Here is an 18,598-nt window from a genome sequence, read left to right as displayed (position 1 = left end):
CTGTCTATCTGCCTATCTACTTTCTTGTTTGCTTGGTTTCAGTACATCTTTGTGTCTCTTGCTTGGGAACATGCTGCATAATACAAACTAATAACAATATATGGAGTGGAGAGATGAGTACCATAGAAAGTAAAGTGAATTGCTCTTCCAGCACCAAGTGTTTCTCAGGAAGCATTTTTCTGAATAATATTTTTCCTTCAGGCTCATCTGCATACCAAAAAGTTGACACAGTATATTACGCTTCCCCTGTTATATATATATATTTCTGACATGACATCATTTATTTCCTTTTGTTGTTAATCTTCCTAGGAGTGATTATTTAAATAGTTTTATTTGTAAAATATGTTTAATAAACCGGAAAGTTCGGTTTTTCCCTATATTAGAACTTACTTAATCAACAAATAAAGTCTTTGGTGACGTCCAGGAACTACAAAATAATAAACGATTAACTGCCTATAATGTAGTTTAAAAAAAAAAAAACTACCAAGCTTAGCACTCTTCTATGAGTCAGTTAAAAATTCAATGTTTTGCTATAATCAAAGTCTTAAAAAAAAACGCTAAAAGGGGGCACCTGGGTGGCTCAGTTTGTTAAGTGTCTGCCTTTGGTGGTGATCTCAGGGTCCTGGGATGGAGTCCCGCATCAGGCTCTTTGCTCAGCAGGGAGTCTGTTTCTCCCTCTCCCTCTGCCCAGCCCCTCTGCTCATACTCTTTCTCTCTTTCTCAAATAAATAAATAAAAGCTTTAAAAAAATAAAAATAAAAAATCCTAAAACAATTATGGAACAGTTCACCTCAAAATAGCATGGATTTTTACAGCTCTATATTATAGTATGATGATGCAAACTATATATTGCCAAACCAGACATGAGAGGTAGATAGATGATTGGAAATCTCTAAGTGTTCTACCAACTACCTGATATTTTCCGAACAAAGGACAGTAATAAAAGGTACCTAACAGAGGTTCTTTTCCTACTTGATTTAAAATATCAAATTGGGGTCCCCGGGTGGTTCAGTGGGTTAAGTGTTTGCCTTCAGCTCAGGTCATGATTCGAGAGTCCCCTGCTTAGTGGGGAGTTTGCTTCCCCCTCTGCTTGTGCTCTCTCTCTCTCTCAAATAAATAAATAGAATCTTTTTTAAAAATGAAGAAAGAAATAAAATGTCAAACTATTTTTTTAACCCTTCTGATAAGAAACAGTCTCTGAAGAGTTACTAAAAAGGAAGAAAGGAAGGAAAGAAGAGAGAGAAGAAGGAAGGGAAAGAAAGAAAGAATGTTCTCTTCAAATTGCATTTTATTATTTTTAAGAAAAGAGAAGAGAAAGATTGACTTAAGGACTTACTCATAATAAATCTATTCTGGCAGAAACCCAAACATGCACTAGAAGTTTCACATTAGAAAATGGCATTTGATTGACATTTTGCTTGCCATCAGTCTTAACAGTTTAAGAAAATCCACGAGTTAATATGGAGTGCCTTGCAAAGAAGGATAGAAGAACCAAAGAATAAACCCAGGCTCAGAATCCTTGTACTAAATGTTTAAAAGGTAAATTTGAGGGGATGAATTCAATGACATGCTAAATTTTGAATTATCTCTTTCTCATAAATTTGAGCTATAACATGCAACTAGCTTCATGGTTTCATTACTGGCTCACTTAGTGGATTGCTCTGTGTTGACCGGCTCCAGGATTCATGGCTGGAACTGCACGGTTGAAGTCACCAGGTTCTGAGTATTGGTGGTGCACACAGCCTGATATGTTTCTCCAGTTAACCCTTGCGGGAAACCCTCGGAGGTTATTAGCATTTTGGCAGCTAGGAAGGCAAAATGACCAAAAGCCCCTGCAGCCAAGATAGCTCTATCTATGAATTACTATTCAAGCCAATATGTAGGGTGTGTCATTTCTTCTGTGACAAGAGATGGGAGAAACTGAAATTGAACTACTGGTGAGACAACATTGCTTTAAAAAGAAAAACAAAAGCCATTTCAGGGGGGAAAAAAAAAAACCAGCCCAAAAAGAAGTAATTATACATGTAAAATATCCTGCTTGAGAGAAAACACTACCTAGAGTTTCACAAAATCCTTTAGAAGCTAGTATAAATTAAAACTTTCATTAAAAGCTCAGAGTGAAGATATTCATAGTAATCAAACTTATTTGAGTAGATTAAATGATTAGAAGAATTACACTTTTCTGAAAATTAGAATTAAAGTAGAATATGAGCCTGAGAAATTGGAGAAACAGGTTAGAAACAATAAAAATGATTCTTTTTTTAAAAGATTTTATTTATTTATTTGACAGACAAAGATCACAAGTAGGCAGAGAGGCAGGCAGAGAGAGAGAGAGAGGAGGAAGCAGGCTCCACGCTGAGCAGAGAGCCCGATGTGGGGCTCGATCCCAGGACCCTGAGATCATGACCTGAGCCAAAGGCAGAGGCTTTAACCCACTGAGCCACCCAGGCACCCCGAAAATGATTCATTTAATAAAGGAAAAGAGGGACGTGGTTCACACAGAAAACAGTGAGTACTACAAAATGCTAATGAGAACAGAACACAAAAGAGCTTGAGAAAAATGAAAGATGCCAATAATGTGTCACCAACACAAAAATTCTATAATACATTTTATCCTTCATTAAGGATAGTATTTAACACAATGGAGTGAATTTTATTTGCACTGCTCTGGTTAAGTACCAAGTGAGGTTTATTCTAGGAGAATTATGTAATAAAAGACACTGATTATAACATTTTGAAGGAAAGAGAAGAATTAGAAGTTAGGAAAGAAATACCTTCAATACGAAGGTCACAGGAATTTGTTAGTCCAGAAAAAAGAAGGCTAAGTGAAAATGATAGAACTCTTGGCTAATACATACATGGAAAGTAGTACTCGGTGTGATAGTTAAGAGACTTTATAGGCAGAGAGAGACGTAGTCCTACTGTTCACAGAAATGAGCGTGACTTGGTAAGTTACCTCACATTCTCAATTTCCTGATCTGTAGAATGCAGAAAATAATAATATCTAGGTTTTTAGGACTGTTGTGAGAATAAGGGAGATAATGTATTAGAGCCTCCACTGGTTTCTGAGTCTCACTTCCTTTGTTCATTAATAAAATTTAGTTACAGGGGCACCTGAATGGTACAGTTGTTTAAGCACCCCACTCCTGGTTTCAGCGTAGGTCATGATCTCAGGGTTGTGAGATCAAGCCCCACATCCATCTCTGCATTCAGTGCAGAATCTCTTTGAGATTCTCTGTCCATTTCCTTGAACCTCCTCCTTGTGCTCTCTCTCTCTCTGTAAAGTAAATAAATCTCTTTTTTAAAAAGAGAGAGAATTTAGTTACAATAATGCTTTCCTAAAGTGAAAACTGGGAAATACGAGACTACATACCAGCCTTGGATTACTTTAAAACCAAGTCGTCCTTTACCCAAAATAAAGGGAATGGTCTAAATCAGATTTCCAAACTTGCAAACAAAGTTTATTTCATATATACCATTACATTTTACCAGTTTGGGCTACAGCTTGCTCTCACTCTTTTTGTCTTTTGTGCATTAAATTTATTATAAGATTTCTAAACGTAATGTGTTCTTTCCTACCTAAAACCTCTTCTCCTCACCCTCTTCTCATTCCTCATAAATATAATTTGAAGTCCACTGTTTCCAGTGTCTTTCACAAAAGGCCTCCATTTCTTGTTACTTCTCTCACTACTTTGATCAAACGTTGGTTGTCCAGAATTTCATATGAAAGGTGAGGCACTCCATGAGGTTAAGACATGAAAATCTAAATAAGTAACCTCTTACACTATAACCAAATGCGCCATTTCGTGTATTTTACTGTGTATAATCATCAAAAAGACTTCCAGATATCTTTAGGAGACCTTACTAAAGAAAGGTATGCTTTTTCTAATTCACTGGACACCTAAGTGCCCACGGGAGAGAGATCATATGATGCACGTGAGACATGGGAATACGAACTCAATCCTGAGGCGCACCCAGCAGTCTTTTGTGATTCAAGAGTCCTTATCCCTGAGACCCGGAACATCTGAAGTGTCAGATGAAGGAAAACTTGGCTCCAATTTCATTAAAATGGATCTTTTAGTAATACAAATGCTGTTGAAGATGAAAATGCTTACATTAAAAAATAATAATTCAGAGACTTCCTCTGATTTCTGAAATAAAATTATTCAGTCACGTATTTCTACATGCAATGTGAGAGTTTAGGGCTAGATACAGCAAATATCTTGATGTCAGACAAGAAAATACTGAAGAGATTTTTGCTAGGAAGTCTAACAAAAACCTTAAACCCAATAAATCCAAAAACTGAACTCTTGCTTCTCCCCCAGGCAAAATTGAACTTTACCTGAGCCCTGTGCTCCCACCACTTTGCGTTTAAAGAAGTGGATAACCCAAAGTACCACCCTGCACTCCAATATTCCAAGATAACCCATCTCTACACTTCCTCAAGGACTCAAGTAACAGTCTTCTCCATCTTTCCTCATGACTCCTTCCATAAGACAACCTGAAGATTCCCTTGCCTCCCCGCCACTCCCTCAAAGCCCCTTTCTTTCTCCTTGAGATGGTCCTTGTTTTTAATCATCTTTCTCCCTATTGTCACAGACTGAATAAAACCATCTCCTTAATTGTCTGGTGCATTTTGGTTTTCACCAGAAACCTGTTCCAACCCTCAGCTCGCCTGAGGCAGTCCATCTTGATGGTGGCTTAGGCCACATGCCTTAGGATCATCTTTGGCTTCTCAGCCCCATCTGATCTATCAAGAAATCCTTTGGATTCGAACATCAAAACAGATCCAGAGTCTAGCCACTTCTGAACAATTTCTTCAGTACCATTGATCTGAGCCACTACCATCTTACATCTTACATCGCTTATTAAATAACCGTCCTACTGGACTCTGAGCTTCCATCCTTCCACCTTCCATCCTTGGGATATTCTCCACAAACCAACATGAGCAAACTACTGAAATTTAAATCACGTAATCTCAAAGGTTTTCCACAGGTTCCTAAATTCGGTCAGAATCCTTACAGCGTCCTAGAAGTTCTCTGCAATCCAGGCCTCCATAGTATCTCTGACTTCATAACCTACCACTCTCCCTGGCTCACTCCGTGCTGGCAGATAAAACTGGCCTCTTTTCTCTTTCTTGAATATGCCTCAGAATCTTTGCCCTGGCTGTTCTGCCTTGAGCTCCCTTCCTTCAGATAAGATACTTAGGTCATTCAATCAACTCCTCCAAGTATTTGTTCAAATGTCACTTTCTCAGTGAAGCCCACCTTAACCACCCTTTAAAACATTGGGCATACAAACCAGCATTCCACATCCCACTATCATGTTCTATTTTTCCCAGAGCACTTTGTTCCTCTAAATATACTCTAGAATGTTTTCCTGTTTATGTTTATTGTCTTTCTCTCTCTAGGAGGGAGAGGAATTTTTATGTTTTATTCATTGATGTATTTCTTGGTTCCCAACTCTATTCTCTTTCATTGATATATCTGTAGTACATAGAAGAGTTTTGGTACATAGTAGGTGGTTTAATAAATATTTGTTGAAAGATCGACCAGATAACTAACTCGACTGATTGAATGAATAAGTAAGACATAATAATACTAACTGTCTCTCTATAGTAATAATGAATGCAGTAATGCAGTCGTGCACTGATGACCTGGATTGTTTTCCATTACGACTCTGTTGGAATTTTTCCACATCCCAGTTCTCTTTCCAGGCTCTGAATGTGGTAGGAAACACTAGTATTACCGTATATCTGGAAGCATGGACAACTCTCATGCGTGACCATAGTCACACAGTCCTAAGTAATAAGGAAATGGCAGAAGCTAAGTTGTGAATCAGGCGAGAGTATGTCCATAAGATAAATTCTGTTTGTGAATTCGTTAGAAACTTAGAGGCCTCCGTTTGAAGGAGTGTGTACCAAAACCTGTACTTCAAAGATCAAGCCATAGGGTACTACTGGGCATTCAATCAAGTCCACAGTGTTCATTCAGGCCTTGATAATAAGAGTTGTAGGGAGTAGCAGAACGTGAGTTGGGGAAATTAGAGACTCTTCAGCTCTCTGCACCCCTGAGGAGAGATTCTTGATCGGGCTAGAAGGGGATCACAGGTTTTATATAAAATTTCTAAAAATAATTTTTGAAAAATATTTTATTTATTTATTTATTTGAGAGAGAATGAGTGAGCAGGAGGCAGAGGGAGAGAGAACGTGAAGACTGTACAGTGAGCTCAGAGCTGGACATGGAGTTGCTCCTACAATTGGAAAACCATTACCTGAACCAAAACCAAGAGTCAGAAGCTCAACCTACTGAGACACCAAGGTGCCCCTCTAAAAATAAGTCTTAAGGGTTTTTTCCCAAACAGTTCATTTTCAATTCACCTATTACTTACACTAATTTTATTTGTCTGTGGCTTAAACACTTTAGGATGAATCTGTGTACATTCTAACAAGACTGCCCAGTAAATAATCTAGAACAATAAGTCTGAAGGAAACAACTGGGGCTTAGAATTGGAAAGACTCAGTTCAAACCTGTACCAACCACTTACTAAGTATATTTGGGCGTGTTCTTAAATCTTTTCATTTAAATTTCCTCATCTAGAAAATGAGAACAACAATCTGTGCTTCAGAGCAGTTGTAAGGGTGCAGATAGATCTCCAGAGAGTCACATACCAGGTGGTGCTCCTGCTAGCAATTAAATAAATGCTGCCTTCATTTTTCTATCTTCCTGAGGTGTGGGACCAACCCAGAAGTCTCCCTCATTCAAATGCCAACTGGGAATTAAAGAACTCTGCTTAAATTGCTAAAAATTCTCCCAGCTTTAGGTACTTTCTGCCGTAGGTTTTTCTGTTCCTTGAACACTCCAAGATTGGTCATACTTGAGACTTGGACCTCTGCCTGGAAGCCTTTGTCCCTTTTCATTACAGGCCTTCATTACAGATGTGGTATCTCAGAAAGTCCCTTTCAGGAATGGTGGCTTCTTCTCGGCCGTCTTACTCTGTATCATAGCCCTCTGTTCCTTAAACTCTATAGCATTATTAAAGCTATTTTGTTCGATAACTTGTTTACTTCTTTATTCTCCCACCACCACCAGCATGCACATTCTTGAGGGCCTTGTCTGAATTGTTTACAGCGCTATCCCCAGGACTTAGAAGACTGGTAGGCTCATTAGTGAGTGCTCATAAATCAGTCGCTTAATGAAAAAATTAGAAAGGATTTATCTAGTCAGTATCAGATTCCTGGCTTTAATAAGGAGCAAGTATCCCGGATGCTAACTGCTTACCAGGGGGTCTGGTGCATGCATCCCCTCTCCTCCACGGACCCTGCCCCCAGGGCACAGGGAAAAGGGAAACTTCATCCAGTTCACATAGATTCCTCCATCACTCACCCATTCCTCACATTCTTTGTTGATGGACAGTCCCAACTGAGACAGCTGAAGCGCACATTAACTACTCAACAGCAAGAACCTGACCTCCGCTGATCCTTTCCGACTCCTAAACTATTCTCTTCTTTTGAAACAAACCCCACTCCTGAATTCAGCCAGATTTATTTCACTCAAGCTTCTGATAAACATGCAGTTTTCATCCCTGAATTCATTCTTGGGCTTGAGTCTAGCCTTGCTTCTGGCACAAACACTACCTGAGCCTCTGATACAGCTTGGATGATTCAAAATGATGGGATGATGAAATATGAGAAAAGAAGGAAGAGAAAACTTATTATTTTTATACTTGTGATTATTTGAACAGATTCCTTTGGTCCCACTACTGTTTAATTTTATTAAATTGAGTTAAAATGTATATTTTTGGAATTTTCTCTAGCATTGATAAAGTATAAACATAATCATCTATTATATTAAAACAGCAACTAAAATTCTTAATTGGTAGTGTTGACTATTAGAATAGAGGGTATCCAATTTCCCATATACCTGAGATTTCATGGAATTTCAAGGATTGCAGTATATTCCATTCTGTAATGTTTTTATAATGTTCTTGCCACTCTTGTTCTTACAAGTGAGTGTCTGGATAGAGATTCTGCCTCTAAAAGAAACTATCAATTACCGTGGTAGGTCTAAACTGGTTCACAGAAGAATAATGTTGCATTTATTTACGTCTCTAAAAAGGTAATTTTCCAACTTCTGGGAGTTTATTTTTTATAGAGCAAATATAATATAAGAGTGGATATATACTTTGCCTCTTAAACTTTATATTATAAGATCTAGAAAAGATAGTCTGTGTGTATAATGACTGCAATTGAAATAATCAACAAATATAACCGGGAAAAGGCTGGTCCCTGCAGTTTCATGTTCTACTCTTTTGCACTGTGCTGAATGGCTAAAAGGTTCATGACAAAAGATTTTCTAATAGCACACAGGCAAAAAAATATGGTTTTTCTCCTGACACTTGAAGGAGATTATGGTCCATTTTTTGAATCGTATTTTTTCATGACTGTTGACTTTATTAATTTAATATACCTTCATTTACCTATTTTATTGTATACATATGCAGGGATATTTTAGTAGTGCAGGATTTCTCTAGAAAATTAGACTTATATTGCTGACAGAATGAAACAGTGTCATGTTTTGATATTATTTCATTTATTTGTTTGTTTTCTTTGTTCAACAGCTCTGTGTCTAGATGTTTCATTTTTTCTTTAATTTGCAATTTACCAGAAATTCTTTACCTTCACTATCATATGAGCTGATGGTTCAAGTCAGCGGTCTTACATCTTTGTATAGAGGGAAAAAGCACAGCAAGTTCTCATCCTTTTAAAAGCAGAAGTAGGTCTTGGATCCTTTACGTGGTTACTCACTTTAAACAATAATCCTCTCAAACAAAACAGGTATTGATGAACTTCAATAATATTTATCTAAATATTATCTAAATGGTGAATGTATTGATTTAATGAATGCATTTACATGATGATTGACAAGTGAGCATCCAGGTTCCACTGCCCAATATTTCTGGGAAAGGGTGGGAAGAGGATTCTGGCAGCTTGTGCCTACTATTTCCGTGCCATCCAGACCGCTTGAGCAGAGAAGTAGGGAGGGACTAGGTCTGCATTAGGTAGGAAATAGATCACAAAGCTTGCTTTGAACTCTTGTTCACCACTTATTTATGTGTCAGCTTGTCTTTGTGTTGGTAGAAGGAAAAAAGAAAAAGAAAAACATAAGACTGGCCTTTAGATTCTGAATCAAAGCTCTGCTCTGCTGATTGCTGGTGTGGCTTTTCAAAGGCAAAGCAAGTGAGGACATTGAAATTCCTTGTTTCTCTGGACCTGAGGGACTTTTATTTTGGTTTAGGTTTGTTTGTTTGTTTAATTCTAAGTATCAAGAACAAGATTTTTCAATGCATTTTACATTTATCTTAATATATCCCCAGTATTTTTTTTTTTTTCCAATTTGATCGGCACTGAGAGAGATTAAAGCAAGGTGAGAAAACACTTTAAAAGGGAATCCGGGGGTGCCTGGGTAGCTCAGTGGGTTAAAGCCTCTGCCTTCGGCTCAGGTCATGATCCCAGGGTCTTGGGATCCAGCCCCGCATCTGGCTCTCTGCTCAGTAGGGAGGCTTCCCCCCACCACCCTGCCTGCCTCTCTGCCTACTTGTAATCTCTGCCTGTCAAATAAATAAATACAATCTTTGTTTAAAAGGGGGGGATCTGTAGGTGTGAGGAGGCTTCCCTTGTGACCTAATTTCAGAACCGGAAGGAACCAAACCACTGCCCCTAACACACACTTTCTTGATAGTGACCTCTAGTTCAAAGACATTAAGTCAGTTGCCCAAGAGTCCCACTCAGAAAGTCAGGTCAAGACCCTCCTCTCTGGATTTCCACTTTGTCCTCTTTATGCTGCCCTATGCTGCCTCTAGCGTTAGATCAAGAAATTATAAGGAAGAGTGGGGACAGGAGAAGAGAAGCAAAGCTGGAGAGGGTCAAAGATATTTCTAAGGAGATTAAAAAAAAAAAAAAAGTGGAATCCCTAAGTCAAGATGCTGCAACTTTTCCCTGGACAAAAAAAAAAAAAAAAAAAAAAAAAAGAAAAGAAAAGAAAAAAGAAAGCACCCTGCTGGTGCTAGCATTGAAGGCACAGAACAATAGCTACCTCTGAATACCTGTGATGCTTACTTCTAACTTTGAAAGATCAGCCTAGGGGGAGAAAGTTAATCCGTTCCTTCTTGCTCTCCACACCTTCTCCTCTGACTCAAGTGATTGTCGTTCCCCGAACATTTCGTGGACTTTTTCTTTATAACCTACTTCCTCACCTGGGTCTTCGACGTCTTTTCAACTCCCCCCTCGCCCCCATCACAATTCACAAATCGTTATCCTGGGCTTCCGTAAGCTGAAACATCCACATTGGCACCTTGGGTGGACAGGATAGGTCGCTGGATTCATTTCAGCGAAAGTCCAGAGACCATGCCCGCCACAACGCCAAACCCCTCCCGGGCCCCGCCACAAACACCCACTATTTATAGACACTCGGGAGACCCTCAGAGATCATTTATGTAGAAGAAGGGGTGCATTTTGTGGCGGCTGGTGCACAGCGGATGAAAATCGTGGAAAGGCGGGCGGGGGACTCCAATCTGTGCCTCTGCCAAGGCGCCGAGCGGGAACAGCCTGCACGCGTCCTTGGCCGGCCTGCCCCAAGAGGGCTGCCACGATCACCAACCGGGAATCGGCTGGTCCTGCGGGTGGGCAAAGGCAACGCGGCGGGGTGGAGGGCGGCGCGGAGGGTGGCGCTGGCAGAGTGAAAGGCCTCTTTGTGCGGGACTTGGGGGTAAGGAGGCGGTGAGCATGGAGAGAGCGGAGCCGGGACCCGGAGGCTGGGACTCTGGGACGCCGGTCCCCGCCACTCATCAGCGGCGCCGGAAAGATCCGGGTAGTGCCTACAGGGGGCGGTGTAGGGCTGGAGGGGGTGGGGTGAAGGCCCCTAGGCTTGGTCTTCTTTGAGACCTAAGGCGAGAGAAAGACACTTCGAGAACGCGGGAGGGAACTGAGTGATTTGCCTCCCCGCCCCCTTCCCTGGGTGGCCGAGAGATCGCGCTGACTGGAAGGGCGCAGCCCCTCGCCCGGCGCTCACTCAGCAGTCAGGGAGGCGAGAAAGCGGCCCCCGAGGCGGAGCCTCCGTCCTGCCCCCGGGTATCGCTGCCCCCACCTGGGGGAGAGAGGCGGGCGCCGCGCTGCCCTCCCTCTGCGCCCCCGCCGCGTGGCTTGCGGCTTATTTTCCCAGCTGGCAAGCGTCGCGCTGCAGACAAGGGAATGCCTGTGGTGAGTTGTTTATTTTGTCGAAGTTTGCGGTGGGCCAAGGGGGACGTGGGGGGCGAGCAGCAGGCAGAGGCCCGGACTGTTTTGTTTAGGTCTTGGTCCACCTGTGTGGTATAAATCTGCCAGCCTCAGGGCGGCGGGGGGCCAGGGTGAGAACACCCCAACGCTCCAAAAGGCTTCTCTTGCAGACCTAGAACCACATTTGATTCTCCACTCCTGGAATCGGCTAGATCCTAGCTGACACTACTCCCCGTACCTCGGATCATTGCTTCCTGTCCCTGCTGCGTAAACGGCTGGCGCTGTAAAGGACAGTCAGTGCCTATGACCCAGGGACAGCTGTCCATAGAAGTACCTCCAGGGTACCCTTCCCCATTTCTTGAAGATAGGCGAGCTGAGTATGTGATATGAGGGGCGCTCTTGAAACTAGTGGGAACTTGTTTTGGCGACTTGTGGTGTGAAGTCCGTTCAGGCGTGTCGGGTCTGCGGAGTACCACAAACTGGGATCCAGATTGGCCAGAGTTTCCTAGACTTGAGCCTGGGGACGGGGGCGGGGAGGAAGGTAAGCGGTTGGCTCCCAGGGGAACCCAGAGGACCCCCCCTCCCCCCGGGCTGATGACAGTCACCACAGCGGCCGCGTTTGCCTGGAAGAAAAGCCTAAATACATTAGCGAGCTGGTAAAGCTTTTAAGGTCTTCTCGGGAGTCAGTGGCTGGCTAATGAGAGGTTAATTTTGTTTGGAAGAGAAGGCTGCGCTGGTTTCCTGAGATAAATGGACAGGAAGCGCATTACCTCCGCGCGCTGGCAAGCGGTTCCCAAATGCTTTTTGCACCTGCCGCTTTGAGCGGTGTGATCCGCTGCAGAGCCCGCAGGGATCGTGGGCGCCGGCTGTGTGCTCTCGGGTGATGAGCCCCCACTCACGCCCCGGGCCCCCTCCTTCCGGGGGCGCAGCGCTCACGCCAGGCTCTGGGGTCTTCTCTCACACCCAGGTCCTGCGTGCTCCAGAGCTCGGGGGCCCCCTGATCCCGTCAAGCCCCCTCCAGGATCGGAAGGGTTAAGAATGATGTAAGTACAATCCACTAGCTGCTTGCTGCTGGGCTGTCGGACTCCTGGCTATTTCAGCCCCCGCTTTGCGGTCATCCTGGACTAGAGAGCTGGGCGGGGGTGGGGTGGGGGGCTTACTCTAGAATGGGTAGCACAAATCGTTATCGCGGTCAGCTCCCTAGCTCCTCTGTCCTAGGTGAGCCCCTCGTGTTAGATGTCTGGAAATGGAGATAAATCAACAGGGGAATAGTTAAGACAGCATGTATAATAGGTTCAGGAAAAGAAACTTCTCATTCTTATTCAGAATCCATTCATGTTGCTGGCATGTGTTTTAATTCTGTTCACTTACACGTTCATACCATGGGATGCTTTGCTGTGTCCTCTAATTGTGCTGTTCTGGTCTCATCTTTCCTTCCTGAAAGCAAAGATGAAGAGAGAAAGAGTACAAGTAACAAGAAATAGGGTGGGTATGTGAGCTGTGCAAGCTGTCACGTCATGATTTTTTTTTTTCTGATTAAGATGTAAGACTTTTATAAGTCATTGACTTTATGGGAGGAAAATCCCCAGATTTTTCTTTACAGAATCTTAAAATCCTGCTTAACTTATGGTATTCGAGCCGGAGGAATGGATGCGCTATAAGCGACCATTCACCACGCTCTTGCTTTACAAGCCCGTTCGGGATCTTGCTAACAGTCCGAATTTACCCTGCGAGTATGTCAACTGACCTAAAGACTTGAAAACAGGAACCACCTTGCGGTTTAATTGTGAAAATTAACATTTTACTCAAGCAGGCTGAACACTTATGTGGTAATAAAAAATGAATTGTTAGCCTTATAAATCTTGGGCTTGTCAAATTTTACAACAGATGAGCAATAAAGCACCTTAGAAAAAAATGAAGTTTTCCCTCTGAAATACAGTTCCATTTCTATACAAGAATTTGTAGTGGCTCGAGGATGCCCTCTATTGATAAAATAATTTAGAGCACTGTGTGTTTAAGGCACAGTATATAAGGAGGTGGGGAAGAAGTGGCAGGGGGAGAAACCAGTGAAAGTAATGATAGCGAAAAAACCCCACCTAAACTGAATTTGATCTTAACTTTTGGTTATGTGTTTTGAAGTATGATCAATAAAGTGGCATGCTTCTTTCATAGGGGTGAATTAAATCTTGGGTTAAGGGAAAAGAAACATCTTATTGTTAGTTTTTGTTAGCAAAATACTTTGAAAAACTGCTCAGATTTGGTTTCTTTTAAAAGATGTTTACCAGCATTTCACTAATTTCAGTTCATGTATTTCATGTAAGAATTGCAAGAGAATAAATTTTTGGTCTCATAGTATTTACTCCACAATACTATCTAAAAATCATTATCAGATAACTCTGCCTGCGAAAAGTCATTTCTCCAGGCAACTCTGAAGCTATTATTAAGCATATTATGGATATACACAAGGTTTGGATTATATCTTGGGCAGTGAAAGGTGTGTTTACCACTTGAGTCATCATAGTATGTAATAGGTAAGTAATGAAAAGTTACAGTAAAAATAGATAGACATCCTTCATTAGGGACCTAGTGGTTTGTACAGTTCATAATGTGTCTAATGAGTAAGCCGGAGTGATCGAAGGGTTGCCCTCAATTATCCTAGTCCATTGATTAGCACATTGTTACATGTGGAGTATTAACGTGTCGGTGGTTGATACGAAATTGCTAATTAGAGATTATGAGTAGTGAACCGGTAGGGTTGCAAACTGCAATTTGGCTAGAAGTGAATTTAAAACGGCAACCCCGAGCCCCTCGGAGGAATGGCAAAGGCAAGGACAGTGGAAGTAGCTCCTAGTCTTTGAAGCCATTCTTTAGATTAGATACCACTTCGCACCTACTGATAACAAATTGGAACCTATCATCAACCTCACAACATGCTTTCCTGTGACAAGATTTGGCAACCTCTTTCCTGGCACACGACCGGGTCTTTTCCCCCCTCGTTTTTGGATCTATCCAAGTGACAAAAGTAGAAAGTGACCTGCCATTGAATTACTATGCTAATAGACTAAGAAAAATCGTGGAAAAGCCGCCGAGCAACAAGAAACGGTGGCGTAATTACTCCACACTGCATTAAAAACTCACTATCCTCATTAACCTAATTACATTGTAACCGAACACGTCGGAGTTCGCCCACTCTCAGACTCCTCCCCGCTGCTTTCAGGAAGGGAAATGTCAGAGGAACAATAACGCCAGAGCCCCGCACAAGCCGCCCGCGAATTCCGCCGGGAGCTTGGTGGGTCCCTTCCCAGCCCTTCCGATCTGTTCCGGACCGCAGGTCGCGTTCGGATTTCCAACGCCTCTGGGCGCTAGCTTTACAAAAGGTCCGGGAAAGGCTCGGAACGCGGTTCCGCAGATGTGATTGGCTGCGAGGGGACCTGCCGCACGGCTCCGGGTAAAAGCGCCCGCTTCCTCTCAGGAGCCGGGGCTGGAGCGCGAGGGACAGAGTGGGGGTGATTTAGAACACACACACACACACACACACACACACACCAAAAAACCTTCAGGGGAAGTTAAACCCGATCAACATTAATTAAAGGGGAAGTCAAAAGCGGGTGCTTTTGTTAACGCCGACAAAAGAGTTGCCGTCGGCAGTTTCTGTCGGGCACGAGGAAACAGTAGATCGCGGAAAGGGGAGAGAAGCGGAGGGAGCAGGAGGGAGGTAGAGCCCGGGCGCGGCGGACCGGACTCTCACCCTGCGGACGCGGAACTCGAATTACAATGAGTACGCTGAGGGCGGGAGGAGGTGCGGGGGGCGGGCGCTTTGGGCCCTGCGAGTGGCGGGCTGGGCCCAGAGGTCCCGCGCTTCCAGCCAATGGGGTGGGAGGGAGGGGCTAGGCCGGAGGGGTGGGGACGACGTGGATTGGCGCATGTAGGGAGGGCGGGGCGGCAGTGCGGGGCTGAGATTGATTGACCGCAGGTCCGCCGCGCAGATATCCGGGATGCCAGCGGCTTCTCGTTAAGGGCTGGGCGCGCCGCCGGTGGGTCCACGCCCGCTGAGCCCACGCTGGCCGGGACCCGGGCGCCCGCGCTTTTGGGGCTGGGCTCAGCGCTAAGCTCACGGTCTTTGTGTCTTTTCTCCCGCCCCCTCTGCCCCGCCCGCCGCCTCCGGCCGCCGCGATGCCGCTGCGCCCCGTTGCCGTTGCCGCCGCCGCCGCCGCCTCGCTCCGCCCGCGGCGCGCTTTTCGCTGCGGCGGTGGCGGCGGCCCGTACCCGACGCGGGCCTGAAGGAGGAAGAAGAGGAAGCGAGGAGCGTCCCCCAGTCCATGCCGCAGCCACGGCCACGGCCACGGCCACGAACCCGACACGGCGCCCGCGCCGCCGCCCTCGCCGGAGCCCACGAGACCTGCATGGACGGGCATGGGCTTGAGAGCAGCACCTTCCTGCGCCGCTGCCGCCGCCTCCGCTGCCGCCGCCGGGGCTGAGCAGCGCCGCCGCCCCCAGCTCTGCCCGCCGCCCCTGGCGTTGCTGCTGCTGCTACTGCTCAGCCTCGGGCTGCTCCACGCAGGTATGAGGCGCGCGCGCGAGGGGAGCCAGCCCGGGGCCGAGTGCTTTGTTCCCAAACACCCCGGTCCCGAAGGCACACGTTGGGGCAGAAGGGCGGTGTGGTGTAGCGTGGCGTGGCGAGACGGCAGAGGCCTCCCGGGCTCCAGACCTGCACCTTTGCCGGGCTCGGGGCGCGGCGGCAGGAACACACCCGCGGGGTCGAGCGGCGCGCCCAGGGCGCAGTGGAGAGGCCTCTTTCCCTCCCTTCTTTTCCCTCCCTCCGGTTTCCCCGCCTTCGACTGGGACCGTTGGTAAATCTCCTTCCCTACGGCCGCTTATCAAAAGATTTAGAGCGCGGGGGCGGCGGGGGCTGCGCCCCCGGGACAAATGTTCCGGGTGCTTTATTGCTCACTGTCTCGGTGTTTACTGAAAGTCAGGCTGGGATCAGGTTTCCGCCGCCGCCGCCGCCCCCTTCGAGGGGAGACCGGGAGCCTTGTGCTGCTGCTCTGCAGTTGGGGGTGGCCATGAGGGGGAGAAATGGCCCCACGTGTAGAGATTCTCAGCGGAATTTGAAAACCGGGGGCGGGGGGTGAATCTCGAAGTAACTTAAACGTCTTTAACAGAGGAATTTCTTTCGTATTTGCGAAAGCTGCTTTTAATTCAGCTTTCACCCTCTTTGGGGGAAACTCGTGCTTTGTGGCTCGCCGCGTGTTTTCGGGTTCCAGGAGGGGGTTGACAGATCTCACAAGGCTTTCTGGAGGCCGGCGCTCCCCGCGTGGAAGCAGGAGTGAGTTGTCGGGTCCTACCGAAGTAGGCCCGCAGACGAGCCTTCTCGCAGGTGGTACTTATTTTTCTTGTGAAATAAGTTGCATTAACACAATGTTCTGTGTGCGTTGTATCTCAAGAAAGCCGGGGGTGGGGATGTTTAGGACCTTCTTTCTAAGTAAGGACCACGTCTAGGAGTTTGTCTAAAGAATTTATTCAGTGTCAGGCTGAAAGATAAATTCTGTTTTGAGAACAACTAGAGCATGAGATAAGTTTTTCTTCGAGACTTTTTTTTTTTTTTTTTGTCCTGTATTTTATGACCACAGTCTCAACGGCTCTCTGATCTGGAGAATCCTGAACTGTAATGCCACCCAACTGTGTGGAGTAGTATTTATTTATTAAGTCATAGCAGCCTTGCTAAAAATCTGGGAGGTCTTCTAAGTCATGGGGGGAAAAATGTGGCATTTGAGGAGACTTAATTTACGTTTCGGAACTTTGCATTGTGATGGAACAGCTGCGTTTTAACACTCACTTGGGGGAACATAGGGTGGGAAAGTAAGTGATTAAGTAAGTGATAGTAAGTGATAAACCTTACCGCGATTAAGGTTTTAAATAAGTGACTTTAGAATCTTAGTAATGTCAACCTGTTTATGGTCACATGGAAATTTTTAATCATGTGTCAAAAGCTACATTCAGGAGCATTTTGTGTGAAGAATCTGTCTTCTTAATGTCAAAGTGTATGTTTCTTGAAATGGAAATTGAAGTATTCTTTAGGACTGTGTGTCCCTCATGACTGCTTGGATATTGTTTCCCTTCCTTGTCAGAGGGTTCTAAAACAAAATTGGAATGTGGTCCTTGAAAACTTCTTTTCTGGCCAGTAATGAAAAACTGAAGTTGTTACAATATTTAATGTGAGCTGCCTTATTTCAAGAACTTGGGATGTGAACCTCCTCTCAGTATCTTCCTGGGTCTTCACTAAAGTCACCATTGGATTCTACCTAGAGTTTCCGTGGTGAGTGATACCTGTGGACAACTTGTTGGGGTGGAATGATTAATTTGGTTACAGGGGGAAAAAAAAAAAGGCTCCTTTTTTGAAAGATTTCTTTGAAGAGTGTTGGTATTGAAATGCAAAGATTGTTTTCTCTTCAGAGAGCCTAGTGGAGTGCTCTTTGCAGATGGGCTACCATATGTTTTATGCCTGGATCCGTATAATTTGCCTCGGCACCCCATATGGCCCTGCGTTTCACTTAATTCAGCTTCAGCATATCTTATTTCTTTTATTATAAACTGGTGATTGTGCTGCAAATTCACTCGTGCAGTCCTGGCCTCAAGGAAATGGTCTTGAATGGTGAGGTCTTTGAATCATTAACGAAAGCTGTAGACCCACAAATCCTTTAGCACTTTCATTAACTGGAATGAAAACACTATCACACCAATCATTGATCATCTGACTTGAAAAATGGAGACATCTGTAACAGCAGAGTTTGTTTTCTGCCCTAGGAAATAAAAAAAGTCCTTTCATTCCCCCCCCTCCCCTACATCCACTCTAAGCAAATCTCTACAATTCCTGAATGGAGATGCAATATAGGAGTTACTTGCTTACTCATACTCTTCATGGCTTTGTTGGCTACATCCTTGAGATTGTTTCTGCTCTGCATTGTCTTGGCATCTTGACAGGAAGCTTACTTTACCGCCTGTAACAGGCAAAGTGTGCGCTGTCATTATAAATTCATGAAGCCTGGATATTTCTGGGTGTATGCTGCGAATTAGTCATTATACAGGAGCCTGTGATGGGCCGAAACTGCTGACCCAGATGCACTCTCTAGTTAGTCCTCCTCTTTTCCCATCATCTCTATTTGAAAAGGCTGTTAGAAACCTCATCCCACGCAAAAGAACACAAGGAGTTAGTTCTGTTTGATGTGACATTTCTCAAAAGAACTGGCACCTGCCTGCTGGGGAAAAGGGAGAGGGGAGGAGGACAAGGAAGGCAAAGGAGGTGGGAGTCTATATCCTACTTCTCTT

The 18,598-nt window shown here is 44.5% G+C and overlaps 1 protein-coding gene across 1 annotated transcript in view; it reads left to right on the top strand.

The window, feature by feature from the left end:
* The first annotated feature begins 10,938 nt into the window (after positions 1-10,938).
* Positions 10,939-18,598, top strand: part of RGMB (repulsive guidance molecule BMP co-receptor b) — a 30,063-nt gene continuing 22,403 nt past the window's right edge. Inside the window, exons 1-3 of the mRNA XM_032335673.1 lie at positions 10,939-11,257; positions 12,240-12,315; positions 15,556-15,833. Of these exons, the coding sequence (XP_032191564.1) occupies positions 12,311-12,315; positions 15,556-15,833 (283 nt within the window). The 5' untranslated portion in view covers positions 10,939-11,257; positions 12,240-12,310. The remainder of the gene's footprint in view (positions 11,258-12,239; positions 12,316-15,555; positions 15,834-18,598) is intronic.

This window comes from Mustela erminea, chromosome 3, assembly GCF_009829155.1.
Source record: "Mustela erminea isolate mMusErm1 chromosome 3, mMusErm1.Pri, whole genome shotgun sequence".
Classification (NCBI taxonomy): domain Eukaryota; kingdom Metazoa; phylum Chordata; class Mammalia; order Carnivora; family Mustelidae; genus Mustela; species Mustela erminea.
Note: the sequence above shows the minus strand (reverse complement) of the source record. Positions and strands in the feature narration are given on the sequence as shown.